The sequence below is a fragment of the Epinephelus lanceolatus genome, chromosome 1 (genome assembly GCF_041903045.1).
Source record: "Epinephelus lanceolatus isolate andai-2023 chromosome 1, ASM4190304v1, whole genome shotgun sequence".
NCBI classification, from domain to species: domain Eukaryota; kingdom Metazoa; phylum Chordata; class Actinopteri; order Perciformes; family Serranidae; genus Epinephelus; species Epinephelus lanceolatus.
Genome location: NC_135734.1, coordinates 32,563,718 through 32,581,696, shown reverse-complemented (window position 1 = coordinate 32,581,696; position 17,979 = coordinate 32,563,718). Strand labels below are relative to the sequence as shown.

Genomic DNA, 17,979 nt, shown 5'->3' with positions numbered 1-17,979 from the left:
ATCTATCACTATCTGTGGCTCTGTTTCTTTTGCTTCCTCATCACTCGCCCTTCTTCATCTAATTGTGTTCATCCTTGTTTCACTTCAGAGTGGGGAGACAGGGGCATTCCAGGTGGTGATGGATAACTACGTCAAGGAGGAGGAGGGCACAGGTGTGGTCCACCAGGCACCATACTTTGGAGCTGTGAGTGTGGTCTTTCACTGCTTTCCTGCTTTGTGCTTTGTTTTTAATCAAGAGATTTATCTTTGGGTTCATAAAATGTCAGAAAAATAGAGATAAAATTGCCCATCGCAACTGTTCCTCTGACCAAAGAAACCCAAAGAGATTCAAGGGAGAATTATTTGAAACAGAGAGCAGGAATTTTTTTAGCAATTTGACTTCATAAATTACTGTTATGTTAATGCTGCATTAACAGAGGGTTGACTACACAGTTAACAACAAGCTTTCAAAGCGCACAGTGATAAAATCACAACAGTCACCAGCAGCATCCAGTGTCCAACTGATCTGCTCCCACAAATCAGCTTTTCTGTCCTTGTTGTGATAGTTTCTGACTGACATGTCATACAGTAGCTGAAGGAGTAGCAGTGACGTCACCAGCGCCTTTCTGAAAAGTTCACACATTTTCAGCTAAAACGCTCAGGATGGTCGCATATAAAAGCAGTCTGAAAAAAGATGCTGGATGCGGCGCGTTTTCTCTATGTGTCAGCATGTGGTCGCATCATTGGGAACAATTGAATAAAGGCACAAGCGCTATGCTATGAGGACACAGGCCCTTAGTGGTAATTAACAGGTTATTTGACTAATGGTTTCAGCACCACCACTATGAAATGCCATTAAAATCAGCAATAATGATAAATAAGTAAATAAATATGCCTATAAAATAAAAAAAATATCACTCTGAATTAAATCTGTAAGATAACCACACCCCATTCATTGAGTATAACAAATGGAAATTAAAAGACTTGTGAAATAAATGTGGCGTTACGGAATAAAAGTCCCCTGAGATAAATAAAAGTAGTCCTTTGAAAAGCGTAATTTTTGAAATAAAAACCTATTTATTTATTGAACTATATTGACTTCTTCAGGTTTTTTCCTGCATGGAAAATGTAAAGGCAGCCACCTTTGTCAAATTTCGTTCTGTCTGCAGCTCTCGACAAAACCCTTGTCAGGTGTCTTCACGGAAAACACTTTCCTAACAAGTGTACTTGGTGGATTTCTGTCATTTGTAACTACAGTTGTGGTATTAAGCAAATGTGTTGGTGTTGTATCGCAATCAGTACAGTGCACCAGAAAATGCTCCGCCAAAACTGCCAAAGAAGAGATGTCTGCTTTTAGCTGGACCGCAGTAAAACAGGCAACGTTACCAGCCTTATAAACATGATAGAAGGCTGATGAGGTCATTACTAGTCACCTTTTCCCTGCTGTTTGATGTTTTGATATAGTTTGATATTGCCAGCTGACCCTTATAAACATGGTTGCAAACCGCAGTCGGCATTTGTGAACGCAGCTCTGTGCAGTTTGGTAAAATTGGATATTCCAAGATACGATATCCCGGCATTACTAACTCAAAAGCAAACGGTTAAAATGCAAATGAAGTAGACAACAACAAGCTACTACATAACTTGATGTGCGGCAGGCTGTGAGATGAGTGCGAAGGGACCGTCTACAGAGTGCAAAACCGAAAAGAGAAGGCCTAAAATAAAAATATTCAGTAGTTTTTCTCGTATACAGTATGGTATCCCCAAAATCACCTCACACACATTCAATTAATAGAACTCCTAAAATATGTTGCTTGATTAAAAAAAAGAAAAGGAGTGTTTGCCTGAGCCAGTTGAAGCCACAGTACACATGTGCCTGTGTAGCCGTGATCAGGATGGTATGATTTATTTACTTATTTATTTATTTAACATTGACTTAAATGGCGTTCCATACACTACTGTAGTTTGCCATGAGTACAAAAGTCTATGATAGCATGAAATGAAAACTGCTAACAGACGTTGTGAATTCGCACCCACTAACAAGTGTTTTCAAATATTGTGATAAATGTCCAGACCAGTCAGATCCTAATGAATAATGGATGTTCTATGACAGTTTATCAGTGTCTTAGCCATAAGCCTGCTAGTTGAGACTCTAAATCGAGACCTCGACCAACAAAGGCTTTTAAGGATTAAGACAAGAGACTAACAGAGTGCAAGATATACATCAAGCAGTGCACTGTGGTGGCTGAGTCTACTGTGTGCAGCCGTTGATCCCTCTCCCTTCTGTCACTGTCACGGGGCTCAAACCTGCTTTCTGTCAGGATCACCCTCCTCCTTTTTAATTATAATGTACTTCACTTCCTCGAGTGATTTGGAATGAAGTTGAGAAATGTACTTCTGAAACGTTGCTTCAAGTAAGCTTGTTTATCCCGTCCTGCAGATGCTCATATGGAGCACACTCTGGAGGAAAACAAGGTCACCTCCTGTCAAGTGTTGTGCTGTGGATGGCTTCACTGCCGTCCTGTGTTTAAAAGTTAGTCTTTCATGTGTGTCCAGGAGCATTGCCTCTACCAATATAATTCAATTATGTTCTATTTCTATATTTGCTCTTTTTCTGAAATTGCAGAGGGTTTTTTTGTTGTAGTTTTTAAAGTGGTCAACATGTTTTCCCAATTTTCTGCTGCTTTACTGCTTTGAGTGCCTTTAGCCATGGCAGGTGTAGCTCCTGTAGACTGGAGTGGACACATGCGACCATACAGTAAATCACATAGGAAAGTCAAAGATTCAAATCATTAGTCGGAGACCTCTCAGGAAAAGAGGCTTTGCCTGGTCAGGGTCCGGGATGACGTTATCCTCTGCCTTTTGCTTAGAAGTGGTGAATTTACAGTTTAGAACGGCCTAATGCGACATAATCTATGTCTTTTGTGTTGCACATTTCTGATCTGTTGTTAGTGCAGTTAGCATGCTAGCTCAGATGGCTAACTTGGCTTGTCTACATGTCGCTGTCACCCTGAATTCCCACAGAGCCCCGTTAAATAATCTGGCATTTTAATTCAGAATTGACAAATTTCTGAGCCGGAGGTAATTACTAAAATATTTGTATTAAATGCTACAGTACCAGTGTAATCCTGCAGTCAAAATTCCTGAGGAGCGGTGCTATCAGAGGTATTGGGTCATTGCTAATAGGTTAGATGCCCTTGTCAAGGGCAGATGGATGCCCCTGTGGCTGTAGCCAGCTGTGGATACACACTCAGTCTTCCTTTCTGGCATGGCTTCCTCCTCTGCACTCTGTGCTTATTTCAGCTCAGTCCCCATGGGGCTGTTAAGTAACCCCTTGAGATCAACATCCCGTATACATTTTGGTTTTAAATGTGTTTTTTTAATTAAATTTGGTCACAGTTCTGTTATTTGGTGATCACAGTCACATTGATCGGTTGGTGGAAACATAAATACATTTCCTCTGAAGATATACAGCGGGAGGAAAAGCACTGTCAAAATACATTTCTCAAATTTTATGTTGTCATGACTGGATGTGAAATGACCCCTGGAGCCATCCATCTCGGATCCTGACAGGGTGTTTGAATACAAAATACATTTTCAGCTGGACAGTACTCAGATCTTTCGTGCGTAGCTGCCACATACCAGCAGTGCTTCTTTCAACACTGCAAAAAGTATCTAGCTCAACAAGGAATTTAATATGGAGTCATAACATAGCTTTAAACTAGTGAAAGTGGCTGCCAAAGGGGTTAGATAATTATTTTCATGTGATTCGGGTTTCTGCACACATCACTGCAGTCTGTATGAGAAAGTAGGTTTGTCCTCTTTATATAGCCGTAGATAGGAACATTTTTCTTTATAAGGCCATATTACATGAACTGCCTCTTTATTTATGTTCCCTACTGACTCCTAAAACTATCAGTAGCTGCAACCTTCGGTCACTCGGACAGTTACTAATGCAGTCATTTCTGGAACCCGCACTGACTTAAATGAAAGTGCTTTTAAAATCTCTGCTCTTTCATCGTGGTGTCAGCTGCAGAATGACCTAAACTAGATTATATTATAAGTGTGGAAGATTTTGAAAACAAGATTAAGGACTATTTAACCACTGAATGCGTACATGTGGTTACTCAACGCTGCTAATTCAATTGTTTGCTGTAAATTGGCTGTATGTTTTAAGTCTGTTGCTGGTTTTCTCTATGTAGAAGTGTTATGTTGTTTGTTTTAAACTTTTGCTGTTGTGTTTGTAGTTTGTTAGCTGTCTTACATGAAACTCTTTGTGCCGATGTCTTGGCACGTTTTTTAAAGGATAATTCCACATAGCATATCTTTAATTCCTTCAAACACATTTTCAAGTTGAGGTAATAAGATACAGTTCATGCCTTTGTTATAATTAGGGTTGCAAGTTATAATTATTTTCATAATTGACCAATCAGATGATAATTTTCTAATTTAACTGATAAGTTTTTATTCCTATAAAAAGTCAGGGAGTAGAGAAAAATGCCTATCACACTTTTCTTGAATCCAAAGCTGACATTTAACCCGAAGCTATTAAGTTTACTATCATAGGACGAATAAGAAAGTCAGATTTTGGGGAACACTTTTGCAAAAAAAAAAAAAAACCTAAAAGGACTAATAGATTATCAGAATAATTGCCAATTAATGTTTTGTCGATCCACTGTTAGATTAATTGACCAGTAGTTTAAGCTGTAGTTGCGATGTGTATTTATGTATTTGCAGTGAATTAAATGTGGTATAAATATAGATTTAGATAACACAAATACCCTTTCTCACTAAACCCTTTAAACTGTGTATTATTCTCTCCGCAGGATGATTACAGGGTGTGCACAGAATACAAGATCATCCAGAGGGACCAGGCTCCTATCTGCCCTGTGGACGCCTCGGGCTGCTTCACTTCAGAGGTCACTGACTTTGCGGGACAGTATGTCAAAGTGAGTGACACATCAGACATTTACATGTAGATTAGGTTAGCACACATTTCAGGGGTTTCCACCCCTGGTAAGAGCCACTGGTATGATACTCGGGATAAAACCCTGAACGATATTGATAGCCGGTTTAATTCAACATTTCATTTGCCGCTCTCTGGGCACCCAGTCTCGTATTCCTCTCCATTTCCTGTGTTTATATCTGGAGAATATGTCTTTCCATAATCATTTTTTTCTTTTTCACTCTGAACAGTGCTTCTGATATGTGTTCTTTCATTTTAGTCATAGGTTTAAGGCTTTTAATAATTATGTTTGGTGGTAACTGAGATGAGAATATGAAATATTCATCATGTTTTCCAGATGTAATTTAAAATTATTCTTTAGGAGCATGACTTGTTCGCTAATGTGGAGAAAGTTAAGGGAATCGGCGTCAGAGCAGTTTCACAAAGTTGTGTAGGAAAAACCTGCTGCCAAAGCACACGGTCACTGTTTATCAGTGCACTGGGTGCCCTCCCTGTTACACCCAACTTCATTACCATCCTAAGTGGGTAGTGAGTGAAAAATAACAGTCATACATGATCTGATCACTATTTCACATCCTGGTGCAGAGGCCAGGGAGTGGACACGACCCGCCTGGCCAGTAACAATACAGCGTTAGCTAATAAAGAGCATGCAGCCACAGGTCTCTGAGAGCCTGTCATAATCCGCTTTTGAAATATGTTAAAACCAAGCGTGAGTTTCATGGCTGTCTGAGACATTCTTTATTGCTGCATAAAAACTCAGGGGTGATCTGAGGGAGTGTCAGTCGCGTTGCGGGCTACACGAAGAGAAGCCGAGAGAGCAGCTGTTCCTCTGTAAACTGAAAATAAACCCTGTATTTTACACAACATGAGAGCGGCATCTTACACCCAGAAGAGCCTGCAGGTTAGCGGCTCCAGCGGCAGAGTAAGGGTTCAGAGCCCGTCACCTTCCCGGTGCCGTGGATCCTCATATGACAGCCGTGGACGCGCCGTTTATCGCAGCACTGCCGTGGAGTTGGGCACAGAGATACACCAGCAACATGCCAACGAGAAAGAGGAGATGCAGGAACTCAACGTCAAGTTTGCAGGTTACATCGAGAAGGTCCAGGCACTAGAGCAGAGGAATGCTGCTCTTCAGGCTGAACTGGCTGCACTGCAGGGCCGCTACAAAGGAGGCCCCGCAGGCATCGGAGAAGAATATGAGCTCAAGTTTAAAGAGGTGCGGGAGCTGATTGAGGCCCTGACTAATGAGAAGGGAGCAGCCGATATCGAGCGAGGCTACATTGAAGAAGAGGTTGAGGTGTGGAGACTAAGGCTGGAGGAGGAGCTGGCGCTCAAAGAAGAGGCAGAGATGATCCTGAGTGAGTTTCGCCAGGATGTTGACAACGCCACGCTGCAGAAGGCTGAGCTGGAGAAGCGTATAGAGCAACTGGTGGCCGAGATAGAGTTCCTCAAGAAGCTGCATGATGAAGAGGTGGCAGACCTCATGAAGCAGATTGAGGACTCAAAGATTTCTGCAGAGCTGGATGGCGATCGCCCTGACCTGGCTGCTTATCTGCGCACCATGCGTGCAGAGATAGAATCTGTCGCTGCTCGCAACGTCAAGGAAGCAGAGAAGTGGTACAAGAGCAAGTTTGACACCCTCAAAGAGCATGCTGGCAAGCACGAGGAGCAAATGAAGGCCATGAAAGACGAGATCACGACCTTCCACAACCAAGTTACAGAGCTGCAGAACCAGATCGATGGGATGAGGGCTCGCAACGCATCCCTGGAGCAGCAGCTGGAGGACATGGAGATGTCCCACATGGATAAGGTGGGGAGCCTCGAGGGTGTCATCGCTCAGTTGGAGGCCCAGCTCTGCGAAACCAAACTAGAGATGACCAAGTATCTCCAAGACTACCAGGAACTGCTGCACATTAAGCTCAAGCTGGATGCGGAGATTGCTACCTACAGGAAGCTGCTGGAGGGGGAGGAGAGTAGGCTTGGAATTGCCAATGATGCCTAAATATCTGGGATGAGAGGAGCTGCAAGTCTGAAGCAGCCACGGAGAAGACCAGCAGAGAGATCAGCTCATTATAGTTAAAAAGTTTATTCCCTATCTTACCTGTTCCTCCCCTGTTTTACCCTCCTCACTCCACGGACTGGCTGTTGTCTGATAATTACCAGTGCTGATTTGAGATCTGAGTTAAAACATGTTGCTTTGATGAGTTTGATTGAGTAAACTGAGGGAATATACATGCTTGTGCTAGTCAGGCGCTGGCTTGCAGGCGTACATCCCACAAAAAAGACTGTCCAGCTTTCCCAAAATTTTGATTCAAATCAGGTAAAATCTGAGCAACAAAAAAATGAGTAAACAAGACTACAGATCTGACCAAACTTTTGATGCCATCTTTCTGTACTTGACAATTTCGGCAACATCTTTTGGTACCCAAGTGGTATTGAAGTTTGATACCCAGCCCCTCTTCCCATTACTCTTATGTTCTTGCTTACATTGTCTGCCTGCCTCCCAGTTCCTCCCAGTCCTTAATACTTCAAATTTTACATCATTTTCCAAAAAACAAGCCTCCTGTCCTTCCTTTTTCCTAACCAGCTCTACCCTGTTGCCTCCAGTACCCCCCCTGGTTCCTGCTGTATGGCCCTCAGGTCGCCTTAGTTATACCATTTTCCATTATGACTTTTGGTGCAACACCCTTGCAGCACTTTTCCAAATAAATCCCACTGTTATACCTCTCTGGCCATTTCTGTCATTCCCCTTTGCTACATCTGCTGCTTCTCTGGATCCAACTGTGGGATCTGTCCTCCTTTACAAAAAATACTTGTGTCCAGCTGTGATGTGCTACATCTCAGCCCAAATAAAGCAGATGTCATTAGTATTTTGACTGATGTTTAAAGTAGCCCCCTGATTTTAAATGTTCTGACACGACACAACTATTGACTATTCACACTAATGTTGACCAACTGTTCCTTAATAAAGATTGAAGTGAGTGCATACAAAACAATGCATCAATCTTTTTTCCTTTCTCCTGTGAGTTTCCTGTTGTTCTCTCTAATGATGTGCCTTTTCTTACTGGTATACTTGTTCTCTCTTTTTACTAACTTATTTCTCCGTCTGCTCTCATTCTGTCTCTCTACCTTCTCCTTTCCTTAATTTAACCTACAAAACAGGAAATGTGCTGAAAAGCAGTTCTTACCGAGTCGGGCCCAGTAAATTACAATTAGTTCAGTATTTTGCTTTATCCTGTAAATAAATTCTAAATTCTGAATGTGCCTCTGAGGAATAAAGTAGCTGTGTGAATCCAGCCTGAAGTTGCTGTTTTTTCCACAGCAGGCAGCCTGCGTCTGGTAGTTTAGCTGGGGCGGTTCAAATTATAACACAAGAGAAAAATGTTTTGGAAGCAGAGACTCTGCTGATTAATTATGCTTTGTGACAAAGAGATTCTAAAGTAGTCACAAGCGTGTGTGAGTAATCGAGTAAACATATCGAGTAACCCTTGTTTATACTCAATCGGCCAGATGGTGAATTTCTCTCAATTGGTTTCAGGCAAAGTTCCAATAAATCTCCACATCACAGGTGTTCTTTCATGTTTTAATGAGCCCGGGTCAGGGCATAACAAAATTTACTCCTGGCTGAGAAAGTTTAAAACCCCCCCACTCTACAAAGAGGTCACGACCAACACCTTGCTGAAAAGTCATATTTATGAGCTTCCCGTGAATTGCACCGTGAGCTTGGTTAGAGGGAGATGAAATAGTGCGTGATAAGGCACAGGGCTGATTGCATATTAGATTGTTTGCCATAAACATTGAGCTGGGACAGTTTCTCCCCACGTGTTTGGTGGTATTTATCATACCTGAATAAGCAGACCAGGATCTTGGCTGTGTGACCTTGTTTTTTTTCTTAAAGGGAATCATAAAACCATGATGCGTTCAATGATCCAGAGCTTTCCCTACCTGAAGGAGAAAATGTAATATTAAGAAAATGTTGACCTTGTGATAAAGAAAGGGTAGGACAAATGTGTCGTCGTACTCTAGCCATAGCTGATGGAACACACTGCCAGTGATGCACAGTAGTGCTACAGTTACTTTGTAAAATACAAGAAATAAATCATGTATAAATACATGAAAATTGGTCAGTTGCTGGGTAAACATCTTATTAAAGGTTGCTTTTTTAGATTATGTATATGGGAATCACTGGCTTGTACACATAATAGTTTATCTGTATAATACAAAAGATGCAATTTAATATATTCTAAGATGCACAAATGTGTGGAATCATCCATAAGTTTTTTTAACCTCTGCAGTTTTAAATACTGTTTTGGCAGAACTTGTAATAAATATTATCTTAACATTAAGTAGAGAGAATGTAACCAGCAATGGACAAAAAGAAAAAAGACAGGATAAGAAAAACTAATTGTATTTTTAAAGATTTGCTGCATGAAGAATCTGTTCTCTGCTGGTTCCAGTAAAAAGGGTCCACTTGTGGAAAGGACAGCTTGTTAGTGCGTCCATTAATAGAAAGTGAGAAGAAAAATGGTGAGATGCAGAAGAGCCAGAATGCCTAATTTAAAAAAAGCTTGGGTTGCAAATGTGCTTTCATTATCTGGTTTTTACTTAGGCTTTTAGTATCAGCCCCAAATCACCTCCTCTTTCATATTTAAACAAGTTAACAGCAGCTGAAAATCTTGTTTTTGCTGACTTCCTGTGCTTCAACCTCTCACCTTGCAGCGGTGATGTACAGGTGTGCTCCAGTGTGTGAATAAACTATGACATCACAGTTTGGTGTAGTTACAGGTGCACACTCCTGACGACACCCAAACACAGGGAAACTTTAACCACAGAGGACAGTGAGACGCAGCTTTTGAGCCTGGTCTTTTGTTTCTCTTTAAAGCTGCATGTTGTAAATCATGTCTTTTTTGTTTTTCTTTTACAGGATGCTGACAAGAACATCATCAAGTGGCTGAAGGAGAAGGGTCGCCTCGTCAATTCCAGCACTTACAAACATAGTTACCCCTTCTGTTGGAGGTGAGACATGTACAGAGTTCAAACATTACCTCTGTCAAGTTAGAGTGGCTCCTTCCAACTCACAGCTTCAATCTGATGGGTGATTTCACAATAGGGCTGTAATCAACCAAAGAAAATCTTGGTACTGAAATTCTACCTGTTCTTCAACCAATCTATTGGTCGATTGGGAAAAATGTCTGCACTTATCTCTAGGTTAACTAAATTGGCCATAGCACACTGAGTGCACCCTACCTGGTAGCACTGTGTGTCTACCGAAGCATTTTTTTTCCTGTCACAGGGCTCAACATTAACACTCGCTCAGGGCAACCTAAGACTGTGTTGAACTGCAGTGTCTTTTTGGAGACTTTCAACCATGTACTTCTGTGGAGGGGTGCCACAGTAAAGTCTGCCGAGCTACCTAAAACAGTCCCATCTAAAAAAGAAGTCATTGTTGGTGCAAGTATGTAGTGTTGTCATGGTACCAAAATTGGGACCCACGGTACGATACCAGTGAAAATATCACGGTTCTGAGTAGTATCACGATACCACAGCGAAAATGAGGCAGATGTGCCTTTTGTCATTTATAAAAAGATAAATCACTTTTCTATAATACATCAATGATATTTCAATGGAATAAATTACTTATTGACTTATTCATATTTCGAAAACAGCATCAATAAGTGATTAACATGGGGGGGATCAAAATAAAATAAATAAATAAAATAAAAATCAACCCCCCTCCTCTGATAAGTTAAGAACAGTCCCTTAAGTGCGGTGAGGTTTGTGGACCGTTACTTGCCACAGAGAAATGTGAACGGCTCGTTTCTCCTCTGACACGTCACGTACCTTTGTGGCACCACGGCTCGGCTGTTCAGGTACTTCTGGGCAGTCATGACACCACAAAGAGGAAATTATTGGACCTGGAGCTGGGCTTCTCGGTCGCCAATAAACCATTATGTTGTGGAGGTCATAGTGCTCTGCCGTATTCCTGTCTGTGACCCCTGTTCAACCCACAACTGGCAGGATTCGCCTTTTGTTTCTGCTGCTGGTTGAAATCTGCACTCGCACAGTGTGCTCCTGAATGACTTCTTTTGCTTGCACTAAACTATTTTAGTCGCAAATGCGAGTAAAATGCTCGCACCGTAGAGCTCTGTGGAAAACAAATTACTGTAGCATATATAAGCAAATCTAGCCTGCAAGTCAAAAGAAATAAATAATAACTTTCACTGCTCAAAGATACTCAGTAGCTCAGCTAATACCTGAAATGTCACTGGAAAACAAACCACTGCAGCAGCATATTGAGTGCCAGGTGGCCAGCATGCACCATTATTGGACGGCGCATGGACACTCACCCTCTTGCGAGTGGACTTTGAACTTATCCCACAGTAGTGGTGCCGTGAGGTACCGTGGTACTACAGTACTCCAACATTATGGTATCATATGTACCGTGGTGTTTTAGTACCGCGGTCTACCGTTGGTACCAGTATACCGTGCAACACTACAAGTATGATATATTGAGAATATTTTCTCTGTTTACACACTAAATGATTGAGGCAGTGGTAGACCAGCAACTTCTTGTTCTACAAAGTAAAATTACTGTTTTTTAGGGATGCACCGAATATTCGGTAACCGAATATATTCGGCCGAATATATTCGGTAACCGAATATATTCGGCCGAATATTGCAAAAAAACACACATTCGGTATTCGGTGGAATAAGTTAAAAGCAAGGCCGAATAATAGCGGCATGTTTTGATAACGCAATCAAACAGCGTGCCGTGACGTGCGGAGTAAAATGTCAGCAGTGTGGCGATCCGCCCATCACTGCACTCGCATTTGCGACTAAAAATAGTTTTGAGCAAGCAAAATAGGCTTAAATCATTCAGCACGCTGTGCGAGCAGCCTACAGATTTCAACCACCAGCAGAAACGAAAGGCGAATCCCACCGATTGTGGGTTGAACGGGGGTCACAGACACAGACAGTAATGTATTCCTGTCAAATACGGCGGCCATCGGCTTACCGGCGACTGATAAGTCGGCTCCAATAATATCCTCTTCTTGGTGTCATGACTGCCCAGAAGTACCTGAACAGCCGGGCCAATCTGGAGGGGGTTCATCTGCAAAAACTAATGAAAAACTAAACGACGATATTCGGTATTCGGTACTCGGTATTCGGCCAAGCGTTTAATATTATTCGGCTTCGGCTTCGGCCACAAATTTTCATTTCGGTGCATCCCTACTGTTTTTGTCAGTGGAGTCTGGCAGCTTTGAGATAAACACATCAGATCCTCTGTAGAAAGAGCTGTCTGACAGCAAGCTGAAACGGTGAAAATATTTGTAAAAATACAGCGTACACTTAAACGGACATGATTTTTATTTTTTTAGATAGACTAAAAATGAACCCTTTGAGATAGCGTCTGCTCAGGGCCTTTGATTTTATGAATGTGACACGATGGTCTCTACCTGAAAGATTTTGTTAACCTTGTGATTTAGTCTATATTTGGTCAGGTGGAAAATTTGAGTCCTTGAGATGGGGAAGATGGTGGTTGCAAGTGGTGCACAAGTCATGGTGTGATCAGTGGCTGCAATCCATTTTTTGTGAATTTGCCAGTGAGTCCTCCACTTTGAACCCTTTACAACAGCGGTTATAGACTAAACCCACCTGCTTTCGATCAGGGTTAGTTAAGTTATTTTATTAAATATTACATTTGCTACTTCAATACGGTCAGCCTCATTAGTGTAAGGAGACATAATGTACAGTTTAGCATTCAGTACGGTGGAAAAAGTAAAGGTTTGAAGTCCTCTGTGCTCACGTTTCCCTCAGGAGCATCAGGATGTCAGTTGAGGTTTTGTGGTCTCTGCACAGGATCAACTCACAGCCAATGTCAGTATGGCAACACACACATACTGTTACTTCTGAACGTACCACATTATCACATCATAACTAATAGGCACATGTAGGTGCACACACACATACACACACACACAAACTTTCTTTTTGAGCTAAATCACTGTCTCGCTTAGAGCAGCTGCAGCCTGACCTGAGCAGGATTAATTAACCCAGTAAATATGCAGAGATGTGCTCTTTAAGCCACAAAGAGACACGGGCTTGTAGAGATGAAACAGTTGTGTGATTAACTACTCAGCACCTGTAAGGTAGAACTGGAGAGAAATGTGCTTTGGACAAAACTTGGATCCTCAAACCACAAATTGGTGGTGGAGATGAAAAAGCAGAACATTACTTAAACATGTGAGGCAGCAAAGAGTCAAATGAGTTTAAAGAATTACGAAAGTAAAAATAATGATTTACATGTACGTTCAGAACACAACTTTCAGCTTAATGTGACTTGGCTCATATTTTTCTCTGCTGTTCTGTGGATTGAGAAAGAACATTTTTCTGTCAAGATGGAGTCCACAGCTCTGTGAGGATGTACTTTGGCACAGAGGAGCTTTGAGCTATATGTTAACATGATCACAACGACAGTGCTGACACTGAAGATTTTTAGCAGGTATACTGTTAATACATGTTCACCAATGGACGTTCCTAATCAGTACCTATCAGTAACACATGCGACAGCTGATACATGAAGGTGAGTACCAAGTTTGATCAAAATCCATTATTGAAATGTTTTGCCGAAAACCACAAATCTCAACCTCGTGGTGGTGCGAGGGAAAGACTGAGGGGCTCACGGAACTCATCGTGGTTCATTCCCTGGGCACCATGACTGTCTCTACATTTTATGGCAAACTACTGAAAACAGGGCTCCTGTGGACCCTTAAAAAGTCTGAAAGGGCATTTATTTCATTTTAAGGCTGCTATGCACTAAAATGTCTTAAATCAATCTCAATAAGTCTCAAAATGGGAAGTTATGATATTTTATTTCGAAGGTTGTGCTGTAAAATTAGAAAGTAATTGCGAACATGGATAAACTGATTTGGTGGTCATAGGTCAAGGTCACTGTGACCTTGCATCTATCTCATTCTTGTGAGCATTATATCTCAAGAGGGCCTTGAGGGAATTTTCTCAAACTTGGCACAAATGTCCACTTGGACTCAAGGATGACCAGATTAGAATTTGGTGGTTGAAGGTCAAAGGTCAAGGTCACTGTGACCCCACAAAACATGTCTTTGGCGACAACTTAAGTATTCATCTGCTAATTCTGACAAAATTTGACACAAATGTCTGATAGGCTAGAACAATGATGCACTGACATTTTATATCCAAAAGGTCAAAGATCAGCTTCACTGTGACATCATCATGTCCTGTAAAAACACTTTTCTGGCCATATTTCAACATATCTCAGGAGCAGATGGGGAGACATTTGATCAGATACTGAATTAGTGACACTGATCTTGAAACTGTGGTGTTTGTATAAATCTTCCGTGCTGCTGAGGGGAAAATGTATGTGAAGTATCTGTGTTTTCACTGACCTGATTATAAGGTTGCAGCGGTATACCAGTTTCAAGGTAAACCATGATATGAAAGTTGAAGATTATCGGTGACTGTGAACATTTGCTTATCTACGATATTGGGGGAAACAAGCAGCTAGACGGAGAATTTCACCTTTATTTTAGTTTTCAAAAGGGAGACATTCTTCCATCAAAAAATATTTTCTAAGATGCTTATCGTACCGTGAAAATCTCATATCTTCGCCCTCATAAACTCTAAATGCCACTGCCTCTCATGTTAATGGCGGGCAGATCAGGAAAGCCAAACCAACAACATTCATATTTTGTTTCTGGCTGGGATGCTCAGAGCAGATGGTCCACTGTCCGCTAGCTGTGTACTGGATGACATGGGGAAGTGCAATGAATGAAAATGTAAACTGGCTTAATTATTATGTCTTACCTTTTTAAAATCAGAATGTTACATCCTCATGTTTTATGTTATGTGCTTATTGACTTTTAGATCTGACACGCCCCTGATCTACAAAGCCGTCCCCAGCTGGTTTGTTCGAGTGGAGCACATGGTGGAGAAACTACTGGACAACAACAGCAAATGCTACTGGTAAGCTGTTTTCTGCGACAGGTGGTAACTATCTTGCTGCTAAGTGACAGAGTGAACTGACAGCAATGAGCACCATGTGGTCTGAAATACTTCAAGCCAGGACAGACAGCAGTCACAATCCCAAAACAGTTGCAGTTGCGATTCTGCAGGACGATATCAAGTTGTTCATTGCAGTCATGGGCCGGTCTTGGCAGGACAGCTGTGTATCAATCTTAAATGTGAAGATATGGGATTGAATCTGCAAGGTGTTACAGGACATTTTCTCTGTCTGTCATTAAGTAGGGTTAAAATCCTCATCAAAGCACAGTATTATGATGCACACGGGACTGATGTTTTATAGAAGACATTAGCGTGATGATGCTAATTTTAAAGGCAGAACGTGGAGCAAAAGTAAGCGTCAGCATGATAGCATTGCTAAGTGGTATTACCCCTGGTGCTCCCAGTGCTCTTTTCTGAGCCACAGTAGCTGCCTCTGGTAATGGGACTGTCAAACTGAGATGAATGACTAGCCGCTAGGAAGGTGAAGACGCACAGACACACATGTACACAGAGACCGGCACAAACGCACACACTACTGTAAAGGCTGTATTGCTTATCTGAGGAGCACAAGTGTTGTACCATGTCCCTATGTATGTTAAAGTCATTTACAGTTTGTTATAGAGTATGATTCTGAATTTAAACATTTTACTTTAAAAAAAAACAAAAAAAGCAGTTGCTGATCAAATTCCTAATCGATTAATTGACTAATTGTTTCAGCTCTAGAATGGAACACAAAAAAAATGTAGTAATCAACTGTTTTACTGAGTAGTCTATCAATAATAAGAGTAATCGAGTGAGACATACCTTTGCTTCATTAAGGGCAATAGTAAATATACTAGAGAGAAAATAAGACAGGTCTCGTAAGGGAAATTACTGTTTTTCTCTTTTTTTTATTGCTTAAATTGCACACAGTAATTGGGCTCCATTGCTACTTACACCACCTAATATTTTGCTTTTTGGGGTATTTTATGTATCACTGTAAGGGAGTAGGTGTGTATCTGTGCGAGTGACTGTCATAATAATAACATGAATGAACTCAGGCATTCACAAATTGACTGTAGCATTTTATTTTCTGTCGTTGTGTCCCCAAGCTAGCTCAGCTTTGCGCAAGAAAATAAACACAGAAAATCAAATGCTGCAGTCAGTTTATGAAGTCCTAACCAGCCACCATATTGATTTACGCTCTTAAAAGGGAAACTTTACCATTTTTCAACCAGCTTTGTGTCACTGTAGTATGCGCAGATGAGCTCCCTGCTCATGCGCCTGCGGGGGTCCCCGGGTTTGGCATCATCTGGTGGACTTTTGTAGGCAGAGTGACAGGGAGCTCCAGGTGCTGGCAGCTCAGAGAGAGGCTGAGCATTGTTTACTTGCATTTAACATTACCGTCCACGTTGCAACGACACAGAGCTGGTTGAAAATTGGCATAATTCACCATAATTAACGTGCGTTCTTAACAGCCCATGAATTTGAGAATCCTAGGATCACAAAGGAATGACCCGCCTTACTCTGCCTCTGAATGGCTTACCCTGACATTATTACTCTTACCCTAACTAGTCCCACTCCTCTAACCTTAACCTAAACAATCCAACCAATGAAGGAAGTGAGAACTAGGGCGGATTATTTCTCACTATCCTAGGATTTGCAAATGTGCCGACGGGCCTTCATCTCAACTAGCAATCATTTTAATTTCTGCTAAATGGTAACGTTACCTTGTGTTGGGTCACGTTCTGTTGTTTTTTTCTTGCCTTTCTCTTCGCCCCTTGTTATTTTTTCTCTCTTCCTCCTTTTTGCAATCCACACCATCTAATCAGATCATCTGTTTATAGGTGTGTTCTTCATGCCACCTGTCCACAGCGTAAGTGCGTTGTGCCACAGTAATACTAATGCTTGCAAAACACAATGCGCTGTAAATAGTGAGCTGCTCGAGCTTCTCGAGGAATCGTTTCAGTCCTAGAAATTTAAGATATCTGTAGACATGATGAAACATTTATATTGACTGTGTGTTTGAAGAATCACTGTAAATTCATTATAATTTTTAATGATAAATTTAGCGGTTCTGCTTTCCTCCCTGTGTCTGTGTGGCTGCACACTGAGGGTAATGCTCTTAAGCAGCTCTCTAATTAAGCCTATTCTCCAACCTTAATCATTTGATTTTGGTAAAAGAAGGGTTTTTTCTCTTTGATTACACTCCACTTTTATACTCGAGTCTGTCTGTCGATGAGGGTTGCCTGCTCATCAGCATCTTGAAAAAAGTAGAATCCTTGAAAAGCTCAATACCTCCTATATGAAGCTGCTGTTAGCTGATGAGAGACTTAAAAGAATCCTTCAGAAAGCAAATTGCTGGTTAAATATTCTCAGAATGATTTGTTCATTTTATGTCTTACCTCAAATGGTGCAGTGGGCAGACTCAGGCAAAGTATATATTGAGTAAGTTCAGACTGATTTCTCTAGATGTCTGTCTGTCTGAATAAATTAAGGAGTGAATTAACGAGCACTTTCAAGGGGAACTGGTCTCTTTTGCGGCTCAAGGTGCAAGACGCTCAGTCACTGGCACCTGATTTCAGAACATAGTTTCTCGACCATAAGTGAGGAGAAAATGTGGAGTTGAGTGACTGGTCCTAGAATGACTCAGGTTGAATTAGGCACGAATCAGACATGACATTTCTTTTCTTTTTCTTTTTGTCTGTCTCTTTGATTTAAACCCAACTGTTTGCCAAGCCACATTGATATTCTGAGTAATTTCTGAAACAATGGGTTCTCGCTTTCAGACAGTGGTAGACAAAAGCAGGCTTTTCATTTCTATTCGGCATCTGTCAGTTCTGTCAGGTGAAATAACAATGACAATGACGCCAGCAGATTTGAGAAAGCGAGTTAGCCAGACATGTCAAAGGAACAGTTCACCCCAAAATAAAAAAAAAAATACGTATTTTTTCTCTTACCTGTAGTGCTATCTATCAGTCTAGATTGTTTTGTTATGAGTTGTTGACTGTTAT

General features: G+C 41.3%; 2 protein-coding genes across 2 annotated transcripts in view; both read left to right on the top strand.

Moving 5' to 3' along the window:
* iars1 (isoleucyl-tRNA synthetase 1) overlaps window positions 1–17,979 on the top strand; it is a 90,774-nt gene that overhangs the window by 21,626 nt on the left and 51,169 nt on the right. Inside the window, exons 10-13 of the mRNA XM_033626691.2 lie at window positions 89–184; window positions 4,806–4,928; window positions 9,870–9,961; window positions 14,849–14,947. Of these exons, the coding sequence (XP_033482582.1) occupies window positions 89–184; window positions 4,806–4,928; window positions 9,870–9,961; window positions 14,849–14,947 (410 nt within the window). The remainder of the gene's footprint in view (window positions 1–88; window positions 185–4,805; window positions 4,929–9,869; window positions 9,962–14,848; window positions 14,948–17,979) is intronic.
* On the top strand, window positions 5,716–7,041 carry vimr1 (vimentin-related 1). The gene has a single exon (XM_033626692.2). It carries the CDS (start codon window positions 5,811–5,813, stop codon window positions 6,945–6,947), a length of 1,137 nt encoding a protein of 378 aa, XP_033482583.1. The 5' UTR covers window positions 5,716–5,810; the 3' UTR covers window positions 6,948–7,041.